At 42.0% G+C, this 20,568-nt stretch overlaps 1 protein-coding gene across 1 annotated transcript; it reads right to left on the bottom strand.

The window, feature by feature from the left end:
* Nucleotides 1–261: 261 nt before the first annotated feature.
* RAB21 (RAB21, member RAS oncogene family) lies at nt 262–18,297 on the bottom strand. Its single transcript, XM_073651794.1, has 7 exons — nt 17,959–18,297; nt 9,300–9,359; nt 7,339–7,446; nt 4,134–4,197; nt 2,483–2,537; nt 2,307–2,395; nt 262–1,531 (listed from the first exon to the last, which is right to left on the bottom strand). Exons 1-7 carry the CDS (start codon nt 18,109–18,111, stop codon nt 1,395–1,397), a joined length of 666 nt encoding a protein of 221 aa, XP_073507895.1. The 5' UTR covers nt 18,112–18,297; the 3' UTR covers nt 262–1,394.
* Nucleotides 18,298–20,568: the final 2,271 nt, after the last annotated feature.

Genomic DNA, 20,568 nt, shown 5'->3' with positions numbered 1-20,568 from the left:
AAGGAAAATAAAAAAAATGTATACACTGTACAAAATATAAGAGTCATCTGGCCTAATCCTTTAGTAAATATAAGATGGTCAAGAGCCACAATAGTACACCCCCTTTGTTGTGCCCCCACTAAATGTCAGAAAATAGGGAAGATATTAACTGGAACAAACAACTTTGTTTCTGGATAGCTGAATATTTAAAGGACTCATCTGATAGTTTCCCACTTCTACTTAGGCACAAGACGACGAAAAATAAGTCAAGTGATTCCTATCCAGATCTTTCACTATTACCTTTACTGTTTCTTTGTGAATTAAAACAAATTGATGTCAAACATTACTTGTAGCCCCCTATTCCCCACAATCCCCCTGTATTTATCTACAAATATAGTGCAGGAAAGCCATCATACAAGTGAACAGACATTTTCCAAGGAACCACAAGGTTAATACCATGACACTTAGATCTACTTAACCGATTGTAAAGCTTCGAACATGTCAGTGTGAGAGTTAAGTGACTGGAAAAGTGGGGAAGAAAAAAAAAAAGAAATTCTAAGTTATTGTAAAAAAAAAAAAATTGTTAGGCAAACGATTTATTCTACAACGAATAATAGCAATTACATGGGAGGAGGACCGATAAGTAGCAAATAAGTGCTGGTTCTATGTACTCCTCCACAAGATGGATGTTTTCCGGTGTAATATTATACTCTGGGTCCTTTCTGATTAGCGGGATTATATTCCAATGTGTATGCAATCTCTGCAGTTAGTAAAGTAGTCAGGACAGGACAAAGGTCACTTGCAGAACAGTATTAAGACAACCTGATAGCTTCAATGTCATACAACGCTCTAGTACATATTTTGTACAGGAAAAAGCTGATAAAATATTTAATATGTAATGCACAGTGCACATTGACCAAATCTTTTTACAGAATTAAGTATAACCAAAATTAACAGTTAGTACATGTGCAAACCCTGCAAAAATCTGACTGGTATTTGCCGTGGGGGCTGGGGAATGCTTTTTAGAATACAATTAGTTTTCCACAAAATACAAAGGGCAGCAAAGTGCATACCATCCTAACAATGTACATAAGTTATTAAATAAAGAACAGGTTTAAAAAGAATATAAATGAAGCTTTAAGTAGGTCTCTTCTACATGCATATTATTCTTCATTAAAGAAAAACATATGTAAAAAGGCCATTGGTAATTGCTCGGTTATCAGCTGTAGAAAATGCCAATTCTCTGGTCACGCACTCCGCTAGTTTACCGCTTCCTGATGGATTTTGTTACTTTTTTTATTTTATTTTTTCTTCATTTAAACACTGTTAAATTCTGTTATTCCAATGGTAAAAGAATAAGTGACTTGGAATATGGCAATCTTCCTGATCGGACAAGTATCTGCTCAGTTCACACGTTATCCAGAACAACATCCGCCCGCACTCTGTGCCTGTGGTTCATCATCTACAATCTGTACTCCTCTCCTTGCAGTTCCCGATTGGCTTGGCCCGTTGCCTTTGGCTCTTTCATCTACTTGTGCCGTTTCTATCATTCCTATAGAAGTGAAAAAGGAAAAATTATAGTTAGCCTTTAAAATAGGTTAACAGAAAAAGAAAAAAAAAAAGCATGGATTGGTGAATGGTTCCATGAGTCTTGGCTCCAAAAAAAATATATCTTTTGTATCGATTAGGAGCAAAGAAAAAGTAAAGTTTTCAGACTTGGGTTGGGGGAAGAGGTGGCTACAATGTGAGTTACTATCAGATTCCCTTGTATCTGACTTATTACTAAGGATGGATTTACATGCCCGTGCTACAATTGAGCCAGGCCTATGAGCAAATTGGTGACCTGTCCAACTGTGAGACGGGAAGAGCAGCAGTTCTTGGCACTGGCCACTAAATAGTGTACAAAGCTGCTACCCAAGGTGGTAATTGCCGATTGGTGGGGTGGGGGTTCTTGGTACAGTTATATATGTCATCATTGTGCTAATAAGAGCTGCAGATGCCAGGACATACGGGTTGTCAGGGCTCACGTCTAGCGGCCACCGATTACTGACCTGGCCAATGAACAGCGTCCTGCAAGTCAACTTGCACTAAACCTTACCAAAGCTTTAAAATTGAAATACGACCTGTTCTCCATAACAGGAAGGCCCAACATTAAGCAGAGAGAATGTCCACAAAGACATCTCAAACTGAAGGTTTTAGGCGTTTATTTGAATGGGCTCTATGTAGTGCTACCTAGCCGACCCGTCACGAGCAGCTTGTTTCTGACGGGGGCAACCAATTGTCGTCAAATTAGAACTTCTATTGGGAGAATCACTCCGAATACCTACTTTTACAGAGATCAAGGAATAACTCTTCAATTCCCTTATTTTGCTTGGCTGAAGTATGATAGTGCTTTGCACCCACGGATTCTGCATACCTGAAAGCAAAAAGTACAAAAGCAATTTAAAAAAAAAGAAAAATTTAAAAACAAAGTATTTGATTACTTGTAATAAATTAACCATACGCTTCTGCTTCTTGAACAGAGACGTGTCTTTCTTTTTCCAAATCTAATTTGTTTCCTGTTACAAGAGAAAAAAAAAAATGACAAGTTTGCAAAGGCAAGGCATGGTGGATATATAGTAATCAGTAACTAAACTCAATTATAAGCTGGAAGAACCTGCAGAGGACAGGGGGAACATGAAGACTGTCACCAGGCTACAGGTTGGCATGCCGGGGTCTAAGCTACAATCCATAGCCAAACTACTACCATAACCTGTTCACAGGTTCCAAGGGCACAAGCTTAAAAACGTTCCTCCAGAACCTTCACTTTGCTGCTGTAGCCAATGACAGGTCGACTTGGCCTTGTGTTTTGGATCATTGTCACGTTGGAACGTCCAAGTAAGTCCCATGCGCAGCTTCTGGCCTGATGAGTGCAAATTTGCCTCCGGTATTTGCCGATAACATGCTGCATTCTTACCTTCAACTTTAACCAAATTTTCTGTGCCTTTGTAGCTCACACATCCCCAAAGCATCAGCGATCCACCTCCGTGCTTTACTGTAGGAATGGTGTTCCTTTCATCATAGGCCTTGTTGACCTCTCTCCAAATGTAATGTTTATGGTTGTGACCAAAAAGTTCAATTTTGGTCTTATCACTCCAAATTACCTTGTACCAGAAGTTTTGAGGCTGGTCTCTGTGCTGTTTGGCGTATTGTAGGCGAGATCCTTTGTGGCATTTGTGCAGTAATGGCTTTCTAGTGACTCGACCATGCAGCCCATTTTTCTTCAAGTGCCTCCTTATTGTGCATCTTGAAACAGCCACACCGCTAGTTTTCAGAGAGTCCTGAATTTCAGCTGATGTTATTTGTGGGGTTTTCTTTGCATCCCGAACAATTTTCCTGGCAGTTGTGGCTGAAATTTTTGTTGGTCTACCTGACCGTGGTTTGGTTTTTACAGAGCCCCTGATTTTCCATTTGTTAATCACAGTTTGAACGCTGCTGACTGGCATTATCAATTCCTTGGATATTTTTTTGTATCCCTTTCCTGTGTTATACAGTTCACCTACATTTTCCCGTAGATCCGTTGACTATTCTTATGCTTTCCCCATGACTCACAATCCAGAAATGTCAGTGCCTGGATGAAAGATGCAAGAGGCTGTCTGGATCCCAGAAACTCACTCAGCTTTTATGCACACACACTGATTACAAGCAAATAGGTCACAAGTGAGGATGTTACCTTTAGTAGCCATTTAAACCCATTTGTGTCAAATTATGTGCATGTTATCAGGACAAAATCACCAGGGTATGTGAACTTTTGATCAGGGTCATTTGGATGTTTTTAGTGGTCATTAAAATTTAAAAAGAGAAAACACAGAAATTTGACAATAAATGGCTTCAACCAACCAATAACCATGAGTGGAGAAAAAGTTTTTTTTGTTATCATTCATAGTCTCTGAAACAAGGCCAAGAAAGGAAAAATTCTGCCGGGGTATGTAAACTTTTGAGCACAACTGTATATACCCCAATCCACCATCCTATTCTGGATACCATAGTGGTAACTATCACAGGCTAGTAGGATTCTGCGGGCAGGAATCCGAGTCTGTGCAATGTGGATCCCGATTAGGGACATGAGCTCAAGGCCACAGATTCAAGAATAGTCGTACAAAAATGAGACCTACCTACTATACATAAACAGATTTCATTTCCCAGCATTTTCCGCAGTTCTTTCACCCAATTTTTTACCTAGGAAATAAAAGAATCAGAATAAAGCAAACTAAGAAAAGTTGACGAGTGTGCTATTAACCCCTTCACGACAGGTCCAATTGGCATTTTTGTTTTTTTCTTCCCTGAGCTTCAACTCTTATTTTTATGTCCACAGACATGAGGGCTTGTTTTTTTTTGTGGGATGAGTTGTAATTTTGAATGACATCATTGATTTGACCACTCAGTGTTCTGGCAAAAAATTCCAAGGGAGAAATCCTGACACACAACACCCCCCCCCCCCCCCCTTTGCGGAATTGTTTTTACAGTGTACATTTTGTGGTAAAACTGATCTTGCAATAAGATCCCGCTCATCAGTACAATTATAGCAATACCAAAACATGTTCAGGTTTTATTATTCTTATTTTAGTGGTTAAGAAAAAAAAAAAAAATTGGGTTGTGTCGCTATTTTCAGAGATCCATAACGTGTTTTTTTTTTTTTGTTTGTTTTTAATTGAGCTTATTTTTTGCAGGACAAGACATTTTTATTGATACCATTTTCAGAAAGTCTTCAGCAGATCCCTGATTGTCGTAGCCAACTATCAGTGACCTGCAATCACAACATGGACACATGGAATGACACGGCCCCATGCGGTGTTAAATGCTGCTGTCAAAAGGGTGACAGCGGCATTGAACAGGTTAACCATCGCAGGCGGAGCTCAGACATGGACTCCCAGCAGCAATCTTCACAGAGCGTTGTTATCCAGTATACAGTGATAGGTGATGCACAGAATTGCATGCTATGCTAATGAGACAGGCAGCAGGGTGGGCTCAGTCACTTGTCTTGTGCATTCAGACAATGTTATGGCCGGACAGTATAATACAGCAGAGACTGACAACTCTGCTCTGGGTCATGCCAACCCATCGGCGCCCCGCAATCGTGAAAAGGCACAGATGGGCATAGTTTGTGATGTGCTTCTGGTGAGAGTTAAATGCCGCTGTCAGATTCACAGCGGAATTTAACCCCTTCGCAACCTTGGGTTTTGTCGTTTTTGCTTTTTCGTTTTTTGCTCCCCTTGTTCCCAGAGCCATAGCGATTTTATTTTTTGGACAATATGGCCATGTGAGGGCTTATTTTTTGCGGGACAAGTTGTACTTTTCAACGCCATTACTAGTTTTACCATATCGTGTACAGGAAAAAAATTCCAAGTGCGGTAAAATTGAAAAAAAGTGCAATACCACAGTTTATTTTTTTTACCACGTTCACTGAATGCTAAAACTGACCTGCCATTCTTATTCTCCAGGTCATTACGAGTTCATAGACACCAAACATGTATAGGTTATTTTATATTTAAGTGGTGAAAAAAATTCCAAAATTTAGTTAAAACAAAAAAAAAATAGCGCCATTTTCCGAGACATGTAGCGTCTCCATTTTTCGTGATCCGGGGCTAGGTGAGGGCTTATTTTTTGCGCACCGGGCTGACGTTTTTATTGATAACATTTTGGGGTAGATCCGATGTTTTGATCGCCCGTTATTGCATTTTATGGCGACCAAAAAACATAATTCTGGCGTTTAGAATTTTTTTCTCGTTACACCGATCGGATTAATTCTTTTTTTATATTGATCGGGCGATTCTGAACGCGGCGATACCAAATGTGTATGTGGGGTTTTTTTTTTTTAGATTTTATTTTGAATGTGGCGAAAGGGGGGGTGATTTAAACTTTTATATTTTAATTTTTTTTATATTTTTAAAAACATTTTCTTTTCACTTACTGCATGCTTCAATAGTCTCCATAGGAGACTAGAAGCAGCAGTTGTCTGATCGCCTCTGCTACATACAGGGGACGAGCAGATCCCCAGCATGCAGCAGAAATGGTCCTGTGCTATGAGCGCCGACCACTAGGTGGCGCTCATAGCGACCAGATCATAACAACCACAGTTGTCTGCTGCAAACCCTGGGTTGTCATGCCCACCCATCGGTGACCCGCGATCACGTGATGGGGTCGCCGATGGGTGGGGCTTATGGCACGCAACCCTGAAGCGCGCGTTAAATGCTGCTGTCGGAGATTGACAGCGGCATTTAACATGTTAACAGCCGCGGGTGGATCGCGATTCCACCCGCGGTTGTTGCGGGCACATGCCAGCTGTAAGAATGTGCGTACTAATACGGCAAGGGTTGGAAAGGGGTTAAAGCTGTTAACATGTTGGGTGGACAGTGATTTGACCAGCGGCTGTTAGGGACACATGACCACTGATCAAATCAGCTTTCATATACCTGAAAAGATGAGGTCTCGGCACTAGTGATGAGAGAGTATGAATTGTTAACCCTTTTGGAGAGCACGCTCGGGTGCTCGCCATCGATTAAAGTGTCGCCGCGGCTGCATGTCACATCTGTTAAGACAGCTTTGACAAATGCAGGGATTACCTGATTGTTAGGCATCTCTGCATGTGTCAAAGCTGTCTTAACAGATGTGACACATGCAGCCGCGGCGACACTTTCATTGATGCTGAGCATGCCGTAAATACTCGGCGAGCACCCGAGCGTGCTTGCCGAAAGGGTTAACAATTCATATTCGCTCATCACTACTCAGCACCATCAAATGACGGGACAAGCCCTATGACGCATCCATACGTTGTGAAAGGGTTAATGATCAAAACCATACATTTTAATCAAATTTAATGTGTATGGGCACTTTAAAGGGGTTGTCTAGGCTTGGGACAAAAGTCTGCAGTTACTAAGTGATTGCAAAATCATGACAATACGCAATGCACGCACTTCATGATTCCCCCCATGTATACAAATTACATATTTGCAGTTACATGCTTACATGCTTACCAGACTTACCTGGCTTCTCTCAATTCCTTTCTATTGAGAGAAGCCGATCAAGTCTAGTCTGTGCAGGTCTGCAAATATGCATGCTTTATATGCGACTTTCAACTAACACAGGGAATTGTGTCAGATTCAGCAGACTTTTGTCCCAAGCCTGGACAAGCCCTTTAAGAAGCAGAAACTAGTGTTGTATTAAAAGTAGTGAATCATTCGCCGCTGATCATTTGTATAAGCTGAATCAGCACAAGCATCCTATACTCTAACCTGGGCAAAAGGACAAGTTTAGTTATAGTATATGCAATGTACAGTACATGTGCAACAGCCCATTTAACCATCACAGGCCAGGCGATACCTTCTGGAAGGAGTCCTCGTCTGTAATATCATAGACTAATATGGCTCCATTAGAGTCTCTGTAGTAGATGGGGCCAAGTGCATGGAATCGCTCTTGACCAGCGGTGTCCTACACAAATAGAAAAACATACAAGATTAACACTGATGGTGCTACAACACAAACAAAGTAACAGTCTTCCTATTGCCAAGTACTCTTATCAGTATCAATGGTTAAAAGTACCAGTGTTAGCAATTCTTTTGTCAGAGAGAAATAGAAATAATTCATTCCACAGTATTGGAGCAATTCAAGCCATTTTATATTACCTTGTATCACTCGGAGACCGAGGAGAAGTGGACCATGTAATACAGAAGAACTGCTCATTAAAGGCAATCACAGCAGCATGAGGTAGGGACAGAGACCCCGATTCCAGCAAGGCATCACTACGGCTGGGGTCAGACGGGCATAGATTCTCTCATCCGAGAGAACTGGGCCGAACACGCAAAGGATACTCTATACTTAAACTCATCTGAGAGAATCGGATAACTCGAGAATCAGTGCACACTATAAGAAGCGGGAGAACAAGTTCTCAATTGTGTCAGTGCACGGAAATCAGACTGCACTACAAAGTCAACCGAGCGCGGTCCGATGATTTCCACGCACTCAGTGATTTGCATGGCTGAGTGCAATCCAAATATCAGCTAAAACTCAGACATGCTGCAATTTTTCCAAAAAAAAAAAAAGCAAAACACACATGGCATGAGGCACCCATAGACTAACATTGGCCCGAGTGCGATCCGATGTTTTGTAGGATAGACTATAGAGGCACTATACAGCTCGTCCTGTAGTGATAATCTCCTGCTAATAAAACACAGCATAGTAAGTGACATCATTAATCAGGCTCTCAGCCGCTACATCATGGTGCTCTCAGATTACACAGCAAAAACCTACTGACAGATTCAGTTTAAAAACGTGTTAAAGGAACCTGTCAACAGAAAAAAAAAGACAACCAGAAGATATGGGGTTAATCTGCAGCTTAATAGCCTTACTAACCTGCCCAGCACCTGCACTTAGCTTAACACTGCTGGGAGAAAATGGACTTTATTCTCCCCGGCAGCATTCCAGTTTCAGTCACTGCTCTGAGTATACAGACTAACTGCGCTCCTGGCCCTGACTGACACTGGCTCAGCATTAATGGCAGCAGTCAGTCAGGGCCACGGTTACAGCCACCGCTATCTATACTCAGAGCGGTGACTGAACCAGCACTGGCACCCCCGTGACTGAAACCGGAATAAAAGGAAATTTTCTCCCTGCAGCATTCGCCTAAGTGCAGGCGCCGGACAGCATAATAATGCTATTAACCTGCAGATTAACCCCACACCTGCAAGTTAATAGTCATTTTTCTGATGACTGGTTGCCTTTTAAAAAAGGTATTTAGTGAGGGGGAGCGAGGAGTATAAGAACTATGCACAGCATGTATGATTGCTGAGGTATGCAGGGACAATGCCTGATGCCAAGAAAGGGGCCAGAATTCCTTGTATAAAATGAAGCAGTAATGAACATGCTTCACTGCCACTCCAATCACTTCTGACTGACTGGAGTGCATACTAAACCACCATTTCTGACTTTTGGAACCCAGTTGACAGGATTAGAGGAGATTCCAGTGGTAGGACATTACCCATGTCAGGGCCAGTCTGTTGTGACCTTTCAAATGTTTTTTTTTTTTTTTTTTTTTTTTTTCATATTTCTGTATAGCATTATTTATATTTCAATAAAGGAGGAGTTTTGGGATAAATAAGTTTAAGAGTCACATTATGTCCAAGTCCTCTTTTTCATTGGTGCTGTGTATAATACATGTTTTCCCAGTTATGCAGTCCAGCATGTAAGTTTGTTTCAAATCCCCACCCTCTAGGATCACAAGTCTAATCATCATTTAGAGGTCGTGCATTGCAGAAAACAAGGAGAGAAAAAAAAAAGGAACATACCCAAATAGCAAGGTTTACCCTCTTGCCGCCAATGTTTAATTTCTTTGTAAGAAAGGATGCCTGGAAATAAAAGGGAAACATTGAGCCTAAATCCATGCACAACAGAAAACAGCATTTTTCACATCATCAACATCTTCAGTCCAAAAGTTGTCAGTTTCTGATCACTGAGGAGCAGTGCATTTTGGGAGCTCAGTAGGCACTAGAAGGGAGTGCATCCCCCCCCCCCCCCCCTCCCCCCAAAAAATGCATTTTAAATGGGTTCTAAAGCATTGTAGGGAACACTGTACCGGTTACTGGACCAGTACCTGAGAAAGTAACTTCATTCATATGTAAATGAGGAGGCTTCAATGCACCCATGGTGTGGCCAAAAGTTTGGTACAATGTTATGCCTCTTTGTTGCATCACTTCTAGTGTTAGTATGCATCTTATAGGTGCCAGTTTCCCTGCAACACTGTATAAAAGCCCAATCAAAGTGAATTTTGGAGATGACGGACTCCCTTTAACCTTTTTGTGGACAGAATTTTCACACTTTCAACAAAGACAGGTCAACCCTTAATTAGGGAATAAAACAGACATCACACCACAACCAATATATTTTCTGAAATTAGACCCAGGCTATAATAGTGACAATGTTATGTCAGTCATAAGAGCATTAATGCCAATTGACATTAAAAGTGTGAAGCTTCTCAAAAAAATTAATCAATCAATCACATGTTCCAATAATACGTAGCAAAAATAGTCAGGCATACACAGGTGACCATTGATGAATTAGATATAGATATATATAAAAATATAAAGAGGCAGCACTCCAAGAAATTTATAAAAAAAAAAAAAAAAAAAAAAAAAAAAATGGACTTTAATGAGCCCAAAGGCGACGTTTCGGTTCACAGAACCTTTCTCAAGCAGAGTTCAAGTGCATATAGTGCAATATATATATAGTTACAAACAGTGATGCCATAATTAGAATCAATTCATACAAAAACATGATTATATAAAAAAGTGCAATAGTGCATTTCTCAAAATATCATCCAGTTACATACATAGTAAAAAAATCTTTTACAAACATTATCAGTTACAGTATCCATAACTCTCATAAAGTGATATCAATTAAAGCACTTATCACTTTATGAGAGTTATGGATACTGTAACTGATGATAATATGTTTGTAAAAGATTTTTTTACTATGTATGTAACTGGATGATATTTTGAGAAATGCACTATTGCACTTTTTTATATAATCATGTTTTTGTATGAATTGATTCTAATTATGGCATCACTGTTTGTAACTATATATATATTGCACTATATGCACTTGAACTCTGCTTGAGAAAGGTTCTGTGAACCGAAACGTCGCCTTTGGGCTCATTAAAGTCCATTTTTTTTTTTTTTTTTTTTTTCAAAAATTTCTTGGGAGTGCTGCCTCTTTATATTTTTTCTATTGATATGCAGCAGTTTGGACAGACTGTATGGAGGCTTGGCACCGACTAGTAATATGAAATGGTGATAGATATAGATATTCACATGTTCCTGAGAGCCTCAGAGTTCATTCCTATTACTTGGTGTTTACCATCTTGTCACTGCACCCACCCGCTTTGCAATAAAAAAAAAATATATATAATATAGCAGAAATGGCAGCAAATCAGGCGAATAATTCAGCAATCAAGAAATCCAACAAGTCTATAATGACATTACAAGCATATCTGCCGCAAACAGAACATCTTGTTAATGCCTTATGACTACCCCTCCTAGCATAGCATGTACTGCGCATCCTGCTGACCAGCCAACGCCACAACCTAACATGCCTATTAGCAGAAGAGCATTGTGACCGGCGAGCAAAACATGTGGTGAGGGAATTCTCCAGTGGATTTCTGATTGCAGAATGAGATATAGATATATTATACATACACACATACTGCTCAAAAAAATAAAGGGAACACTTAAACAGAATATAACTCCAAGTAAATCAAACTTCTGTGAAATCAAACTGTCCACTTAGGAAGCAACACCGATTGACAATCAATTTCACATGCTGTTGTGCAAATGGAATAGACAATAGATGGAAATTATCAAGACACCCTCAATTAAGGAGTGGTTCTGCAGGTGGGGACCACAGACCACATCTCAGTACCAGTGCTTTCTGGCTGATGTTTTGGTCACTTTTGAATGTTAGGCTGTGCGCCCACGATGCATTTAAGAGTTTCTGCAGCGGCAAAAACACTGCAGAAACGCTTAAAAAATGCTTGGTAGAAGGTCTGCCATGTTCCCCAATGATAATCCACATGTGCTGTGCACATGCTGCAGAAATTTCCGCTGCGGATTATCACTGCGGAAAAAACCACAGCACTACCAATTACGAGGGGCGATCCAAAAGTAATGATAATCTGTTATTTCTATTGCACACAGAAATTAAAATAAAAATGTTTTCTTCTCTCTTAGGTACCCACTAGTCCAGGGGAAAAAAAAAAAAAAAAATCACTTAAATAGGCCACGATTCCCGGGAGCTACATTCATTTGAATAGGAACTGCCGAGGAGTGAACATCAAACTAGAAAAAAAACGAGCTCAGAGCTGTCAAATACCTCTGCTTGAAAAAAATGACTACCAAAGACATACACAGCGACTTGGTGGAAACATTGGGGACTCTTCTCCTCCATATTCCACAGTTGCACGCTGGGCCAAGGAATTTAAGCTGGGAAGAACATCGACGGAAGATGAACATCGTGAAGGACGCCCATCCACGTCCTTCAATGAAGAAAACGTGAAAAAAGTTGAAGAAGTTGTATTGGCTGATCGAAGAGTGACTATCAGGCATGTAGCTGAGGTCACGGGGATCTCATATGGCAGTATTCAAAGAATCCTTGCAAAAGAATTACATATGAGAAAGGTCTCGGCGCGTTGGGTGCCAAAAATGTTAACCGACGAGCAAAAGAAGAAACGAGTTGACATTTCAATAGCAAATCTCGAAAAGTTCCAAGCAGACAAGGAGAATTTTTTGTCACGTTTTTTGACCATGGACGAAACCTGGATCCACCACTTTGATCCCAAAACAACAATCGATGACATGGAAACGAGCCAACGAACCGACGCCGAAGAAATTCAAAGTGTCAAGCTCAGCAGGGAAGGTTATGGCATCCGTTTTTTGGGACGCTGAAGGAATTATTATGGTGGACTATTTGGAGAAGGGAGCCACTATTACGGGCTCCTACTACACAGAACAAATAAGAAGATTGCGGGAGGCTATCAAGGAGAAAAGGCGCGGCAAACTGCGGGCTGGAGTGCTGTTTCACCAAGATAACGCGCCGGCTCACAAAGCTGCAGTTGCCATGGCTACCATTCAAGAAGCGGGCTTTGAACAGGTGGAACAACCCCCCAGTGATTTCTTTCTCTTTCCTTGGCTCAAGGAACACCTCCGGGGCAAGAAATTTGACGACAATAGCGACGTGATAACAGCTGTTGGGGATTTTTTTGAGGGTCAAGATCAAGAATTTTTTTCGAAGGGAATTCTAAGTTTAGAAAAGAGATGGACTAAATGTATAGACTTCTTAGACTATGTAGAAAACTAAAAAATTTTTTGACTATATTGTGTTTAGTATTATCATTACTTTTGGATCGCCCCTCGTATTTTGCGGACGTGGCTGGGTTTTCCCCGCTATTGACTTGCATTAGAACGCATGGATTCCGCATCACTGTATATGTAGATGCGCATTCCACGCGTTCAAATGTGCAGATGGTACCCAGGTGTGGAGGACAGGAGACTCTCCTCCGGACCTGAGTACCACTGAAAACAGTAAAAAAAAAAAAAAAAAAAAGAAGAATAAAATAAAAAATAAATAAATACTTACCTTCTGGCGGCCCGCGGTGCGCTCCTCCTTGCTTGGCAGCAGTTCGTGATGGAATTAAGGACCTGCGCTGACGTCAGTCATGTGACGGGTCACGCGACGCTGACGTCGGCAGGTCCTTCACTCTACCGCTGCCGGGAATCAAGACACCGGGGGCCATCGGAGAGTAACTGTACATTTATTTTTTGACATTCTGTCGGGTCACAGTATATAAATCCATGCCGTTTGCATGGATTTATATAGTGTGACTAAGTTGACAAGCACTTTCCAAGTGATGCTAAAATTGCTTGGAAAGCACTTGTCAACCAGCATGTGGAAATGCAAGTGAAGAACGCTTCACTTCCGCAAGTCCCTGGCAGGAAAAACACATGTACAATCCGCATGCGTTTTATTTTCTGCCAGGGAGATGCAGAAATGCTCACGAAAAAATCCTGAGCATTTCTGCATCGTGGGCACATGTCCGTCTCATGCTACCATGAGCGTGAGGCTTCTACAACCCACAGAAGATGCTCAGGTAGTGCAGCTCATCCAGGATGGCACATCAATGCGAGCTGTGGCAAGGTTTGTGGGAGGAGATCCTCCGCAACCTCATCAGGAGCATGCCCAGGCATTGTAGGGAGGTCATACAGGCACGTGGAGGCCACACACAATACTGAGCCTCATTTTGACTTGTTTTAAGGACATTACATCAAAGTTGGATCAGCCTGTAGGGTGTTTTTCCACTTTAATTTTGGGGGTAACGCCAAATCCAGGCCTCCATTGGTTAATAAATTTGATTTCCATGGATGATTTTTGTGTGATTTTGTTGTCAGCACATTCAACTTTGTACAGAACAAAGTATTCAATGAGAATATTTCATTCATTCAGATCTAGGATGTGTTATTTGAATGTTCCCTTTATTTTTTTGAGCAGTGTATATATCTTTCAGCTGGGGACCGGTTATAGGTCCCCCCATAAATTTCCATGTGAAATAGATTAACTAATAATGCAACCTACAAATGAGTGCCTAAGGTGCTCACAAACAACCTACACAGCAAAATCTAAATTTCAACCAGACATTAAAATAAGTGAATGAGGCATTCAAAGAGGAACATGAGAAAGGAATCTGGACCCCATCACATACACACAATAAACTGACTACTTATATTAAAGTCAATTGGCAATAGATGCTATAGTCCACTAGGCCTATATGTGCCAATACACTATATTGCTCCCTTGTATTACAGCCAAATGCCATCGTATACAGATAACAATGAAGAGCTAGTGCAACTAAGGAGGTAGATAATTATAGCCAAAGATCTGGCAAGGATCTAGTTACTGCTTACCCATGCTGTGTATAATGTGGGATCCACTCCATGCACACTGACACGTTTCGCTATTGCTGCTTTTTCAAGGGGATATGCTCTGATTAAGATTTCTGTGGCAGAGGGCATGTATAGCCCCCACATCAAGGAGGCAAATACCTTTGTAATATGGTGTCCGATTGAATATGTTGCAATTTTTGTTTTTTACATTCATACATAACCTGGCAGAAAAAAGTCCCCAAGGCTACATTTCCATCAGGTTTTACCCTACGTTCAGTGGCTTCATCGGGACTTGTGTCTGAAACCCCAGAAAACAGGATTTGGGTGTGTGCACTGATGGGGCCAGTGACAATAATGATGCAGACGGAGTCACAGTCGGCCCTGTCATGCATCATTTGTGGCCGAATGTGCATATTAGGAGGTGGGCAGCAAGATGCATGTCTGCCCGTCTCAACTAGGCGTAGATAGCCTCTGAATATGTATGACAGAATACACTGACGCCGTCATTATAGTCAATGACCTCATCAGCGCATACACCCGAATACCATTTTGTGAGGATTCAGAAGTCAGGCCCGACGCAGCCACTGAATATAGAGTTAAACGTGATGTGAACATTCCCTAAATCAGTAGTATCTGACACGCGTCAGGGTGGGCGCATCCGTTGGGAGGTCCTGCTGCTATCCTGGTGTTAACCAGCACAATTATGCCAGTGATAATGGTTATAACATTTGCACAGCTGGCTATATTTACAGTGTGTATTTATATACATTCACATACTTCATCTTGGTTTCATGGTGTTCATGCATCCTTGCTATTGCTTAAGTAGCATGCCTCCTGTCTTACGTCTGACACTTGTCAATTTTATGTGATTGGTGCCCTTTTCCTCCCTCAGTTTTTATACTATAAAAATAAAAATGTTATTTTATTCTTTTTTTTTTTTTTTTTTTAATTACTCACTGCCTCATTGACTATCAGTTTACTTGTGGCTTGTTTTCATTTACAAATTAAGCCTGAATGTAAACTGATTTTAACAAATAAGGCCATGTTCACACATTGCGTTTTTTGCAGCTTTTTATGCAAATTGTCAGCTGCGTTTTAAAGCACCAACAAAGTCTATGAGACTTCAGAAATCTCACACAGCTTGTTTTTTCTTTCATGTTTTGTCTAAGAGCTGTGTTTTTTGCAAAATGCCACTTTCAGCGTTTTTTTTCACGCATAGAAAGCAATGGGTAGTGCAAAAAACGCAGGTATCAGGTTTTGCTGCATTTTTGGTAACGAAACATGAGGAAGATGAATTAGATCATCTTTTTTTTTTTTTTTTTTTTTTTTTTTTTTTTTTATACACTAAACTTTATCAGCATGGACAAAAGACATATGTACACGGACAAAAATTCAGCAAAACCTGCTTTTTTGAAGTTGATTCTTTACTGCCAAAGAGCAGGTTTTGCCTGCGGAAAAAAAAAAGCATCAAAAACGCGACGTGTGAACATAGCCTAATTCTAGATTCTCTCGAAGACGGCTGGCACATTGTCAACATGACACTCAGCACTCCCATACACATGGGGGCAAGGGGGGATTCATAAAAGTCGCACACAATGACTGCAGACTTACCCATTTAGACCAGACAACCATTTAATCTTAGGAAGCTGTGGTGTAACACTGCAGAGTCCATACATACCACCCAGTTTGTGTGTACATTTTAGATATCTTGATAAAACCATCAGAACTAGAAAGACCAAAATTCTGGTTTTTACGCTTAAAACTTAAAGACTGACACTTTCCGTGGCACTGTATTTTACTATTAATGCAAATTTAGGCCGAAAAGTTATAGAATATATAAAAAAAAAAAAAAAAAAAAAAAAAAGGAGGACTTTTCAAACTTTCAATACTGTTATATCAGACCCCACACAGAATATGTTAGTTGACATTTCTATACACATCCATGAGACAGCTTAGCATTTTTAGCAGTAATTCAAGAAACTGCCAGAATGGTCCTGTTGCCAAACTGTATTTGCAAAGCTCATGAAGTATTGCTGCAGGGGAAATCCCCATTTTTTAGAAACCATACCCCTCAATGCATTTGTGGTAAAACATAACTAGTTTTACCACAAATGTCTTCTAAGAAATAAAAATACAAAGAAGGGGAGATATACACTCACGTCATTGCCTGGGAGCTACAAGGTAATTATTAACTTTATGCTGTGGGTCAGTATGATTAATGAGATGCCAAGGTTTATATACAGTGTTTTTCCAAAAATAAGACAGGGTCTTGTATTTTTGATCAAAAAGATGGGGTTTATTTTCAGGAGATCTTATCAGATTTCCCCATAGTCTTGCAGTAGATGCAGAAACAGCCACATTCACACATTATTTGTAAGCCATAATCAGGAGTGGAACAATCAGAGGAAAAGTATAATAGAAACACGTCATCACTTCTGTATTTATCACCCACTCCTGGTTTTGGCTTACAAATACTGATGTGAAATACTGAACAAATACTCAACATGTGCATGTGGTCTAATACGCAATAAAGTAGTCAAAACCAAAATAGCAAAAAAATGCAAGTAACCTAACAAATCCAGAAATCTGTAACAAGGGGGTAAAAAAAAAAAAAAAAAAAAAAAAAAAAAAAAACCACACACCCCTCACCAAATCCTCCTTGTGGGACTGGGTCATTATGGATACTGTGATGCCAAACACGTATTATTTATACTTTACCTTCTCACTAAATTACATTCAAAACGTTTTTGTTTTTCTTGCTGACGGAGTTTATGAAAAAATTTTTTGCAGGCTGAAATATAACTTGATTCCATCTTTTTTGTGACTTTGATCATTTAAGTTTTTTTTTTTCAAGCGAAAGTGACTATTTCTGGGTTTTGTTTAGATATATTTTTTAAATGCAGATTTTACTGGGAGAACTTAGTGACACGCTAGCTTTATAGCTTGGGTTGTTACATACTACTTTTGTGGAGGGGGGGGGTGTGTGTGTGTGTGTGTGTGTGTGTGTGTGTGTGTGTGTGTGTGTGTGTGTGTGTGTGTGTGTCGGGGGGGGGGGGTTGAGTGTTTATTTTTCCAATAAAGTAAAGTTGATATCCCCCTCAATCTGATCACAGTAACAAGTCACTGGCCAGTCCCAGCTTCATTCAGCACCCTGAATATAAGCACAATGGCTCCTCACCTCCTGCAGCCAATGAGGTCAGCACTGCTGTCCCCTACAGGTGACATGACCGCCCCTGACTGCAGTGATCACATGACACTACAATGACAGGGGGACAGCAGTGCCCACATGACTGGACAGACGCCATGGTTATTGTCTATAGGCCCTGCCAGGATTAGTCATGAGCTGTCCAGTAGTGGAGAACCCCTCTAAGTCACTCAGTACCCACTGCCCGGCGACTCCTCCGCGCCCACGTGTGAGGCCGGGCTGTGCTGGGGGCCGTCACAGCGCGCAGAGACCCGGTGACCTCCGGGGTCACCACAGCGTGAGCCGGCGGCGGCCATGACGGCAGTGTCGCACCTGCAGGGTGGTGATGTGTTTGTCGTTGAACTTGTTCTCGCAGTAGCGCAGCACGAGCGACGTCTTCCCCACACAGCCCTCTCCGAGCAGCACCACCTTGAAGGAGTACGTCTTGCTGCCCCCAGCTCCGCCTCCTGCTCCTCCAGCCGCCATGGACTCCACTGAAGCGGGCACCTAGGAGCCTATACCGAAGGCCAAGCGCAGCCCCGGAAAGCGGCACTGACCAGCGACACGGCTCTGACAGGCCAACGACTCCTGGCTCTTCTATCCGCCTCCCTCTAATGGCGACTTCTTCCTCTTACGTCACTGCTCTCATCACGTGGTGCCGGGGCGCCGCTACCAGAGGTGGCTATGTGGGGGTGTGTCCGCGTCGTCCAGAGGCGGGGCCAAGGGAGGGGCGTGGCTCTGTAGGCTGTTTACTGGGGAGTCTGATTTCTGCCGCTGAAGCTTTGCGCATGCGCGGTGTCAGCTTCCTGAATGCTGCTTTCCTTGTCGTGCTGTCACACGGCACAGAGGAATCGAAACTTGTGAAAATGAGAAAACCCCGTAGGAAAGTCCTGACGTGTAAAAAGACTCCATCTGCCTCCTCATTCAGCAGGATGCTTACTACTAGTCATTGCTTTAAAATCATGATGTCAAATGGAGACAGCAACCAATCACACAGCAATGTAGAAACACAATACAAAAGTGTTCCCATCGCCCGCAGTGTGTATGTAGGGCTACCACATGAAAACCAGAGATTCTCATAAAACGATCAGCGATGACGCATAGATCTTGGGGTCCGATCAATGGGATCGCTCAGCAGAACGGGGGACTTTTGTTACAATGGAGCTGCAGGATGTGATAAATCACTGCTCTATTCCTTATGGGATTGCTAAAAATACGAGCGCGACCCTATAGAGAATGAATAGAGCAGCGATCGACCATGCGCACTGCCACTCCAATCCAACGGGATCAGACCTCCATGATCTAGGTTATCTCCAATCCTGAGAGAAGGTGATAACTTGCGTCACCGGACAACCCCTTTAAACTTCAGGGGATATGTGTGTGTGTGTCCTCATTTATGTAGGACTGACCACAAATTGGCATTAAAATCACAGAGTACATGTGACAGGCTTCCCACAATCCAGAATGACCTAAATACTGATCCCAGCCAGGCCAGTAAACAAATACTGCCCCCACAGACCCAATAAGTCCCTATACTAATACATACAGACCCTCCAGGAAAGTGGAGAGGGTAGTGTCTGTGTTATAAGAAGACACGAAACATGACAGGTAGGTGTTACCCGCACTACACCCTGTGCAGGCCCCGGATCATGAGGCTATTATGTCCCTGAAGATCATCTACTTGTGGCTTTGCATCATTAAAACCATAGCAAGCAATAAAATAAGTGACATACACTTTGGGCCCGATTCATCAAGACCAGCATTGTTCACATCAGTCTTGATGCAGGGGTGTGCTGGAGTCAGATGTGTACGCCTCTTCATGAATCCGGAACGTTGGACAAGTGACGTGCACCTCTGTGTGCGCCTCGCCACAAACCCTACTCAGGTCCCAACTGGCATAAGATTTGTGGAATAGCAAGTGCCGCCACTCGACATGAGTTTGGCGAGCGGGGGTCGCAATGCCCCCGTCCCAGCCCAGTTCCGCCTATTCTGTCTGAACTGAATTAAAATGGCGGAGAACGCCAAAAATTGCAACATTTTAGCACAGCCTCAAGTTGCACCAAAATTATGCGTCTTTTCAAACCTTTTTACTCCAGAATGCTAGCATAAAAGCTTTGATGAATCGGGCTCAATGTGGCTTTTGGGATACCTGTACATTACACCTGCAGGAGCTTGGAACTCGAGATAGGGCTCTGTGCGGTCAAGCTCTTCCACACTAAACGCAGTCTACCAGGGGTTTGTGAACATTGCAGTCATGCTGGAACAGAAAAGGGGCCTTCCCCAAACTGTACTCACAAAGTTGAATGCATATCATTGTCCAAAATGTCTTGTATGCTGAAGCATTCAGATTTCTTTTCGCTGGAACTAAAGGGCCTAGGCCAAACCCTGAAAAATAACCCTATAGCATTATCCCTCCTCTACCACCAATGTAGCCAGACAGATAACATCCTCCTGGCTCTCGCCAAACCCAGGCTCGTCCATCAGATGTCATGAAGCTCCCAGCTAACAGCTTTGTGCTGCTGTTAATGCCAGAGGAGGTTTGGACTCTGCAGTTATTGAGTCAGCAGAGCGTTGGTGACTTTTATACACTATGCGCCTCAACATTCAGCAACCTGCTCTGTAACGTTACATGGTCTACACTTCATGGATGAGTTGCTGCAGCTCCTGATCACTTCCACTTTACAATAATACCTCTCACACAGGGGCGTACATAGGAATCATGGGGCCCCATAGAAGAAGTTCTAGTTGCCCCGCCTCCAACCACCCAAAAAAAATGTGAATAATTGTCAGGGTCACAGAAGAGCAGATCTCACAACTTTCCAGCCTTTACATAGTAATTTTCCTCCTGCTGAAGTCTTAGATCCCTCTTTCATTGCCCCATAAAGTGTGATGCCAATAAAAGTGCCCCCTCCCCCAGGGCCGGCGTCAGCACCCGGCGCACCC

This window comes from Phyllobates terribilis, unplaced genomic scaffold, assembly GCF_046119375.1.
Source record: "Phyllobates terribilis strain yellow unplaced genomic scaffold, ASM4611937v1 Scaffold_11__3_contigs__length_659146591, whole genome shotgun sequence".
NCBI lineage: Eukaryota > Metazoa > Chordata > Amphibia > Anura > Dendrobatidae > Phyllobates > Phyllobates terribilis.
Note: the sequence above shows the minus strand (reverse complement) of the source record. Positions and strands in the feature narration are given on the sequence as shown.

Bases quoted from the DNA above. Each gene is read 5' to 3' on its own strand.
- RAB21 (XM_073651794.1), bottom strand. From the start codon at position 18,111: ATGGCGGCTGGAGGAGCAGGAGGCGGAGCTGGGGGCAGCAAGACGTAC. The intron at 9,360-17,958 runs GTGCGACACTGC...TTTTATTTCCAG, and splicing joins AACACATCACCACCCTGCAG to GCATCCTTTCTTACAAAGAA. The intron at 2,538-4,133 runs GTAGGTCTCATT...CTCTTGTAACAG, and splicing joins AATCTGTTTATGTATAGTAG to GAAACAAATTAGATTTGGAA.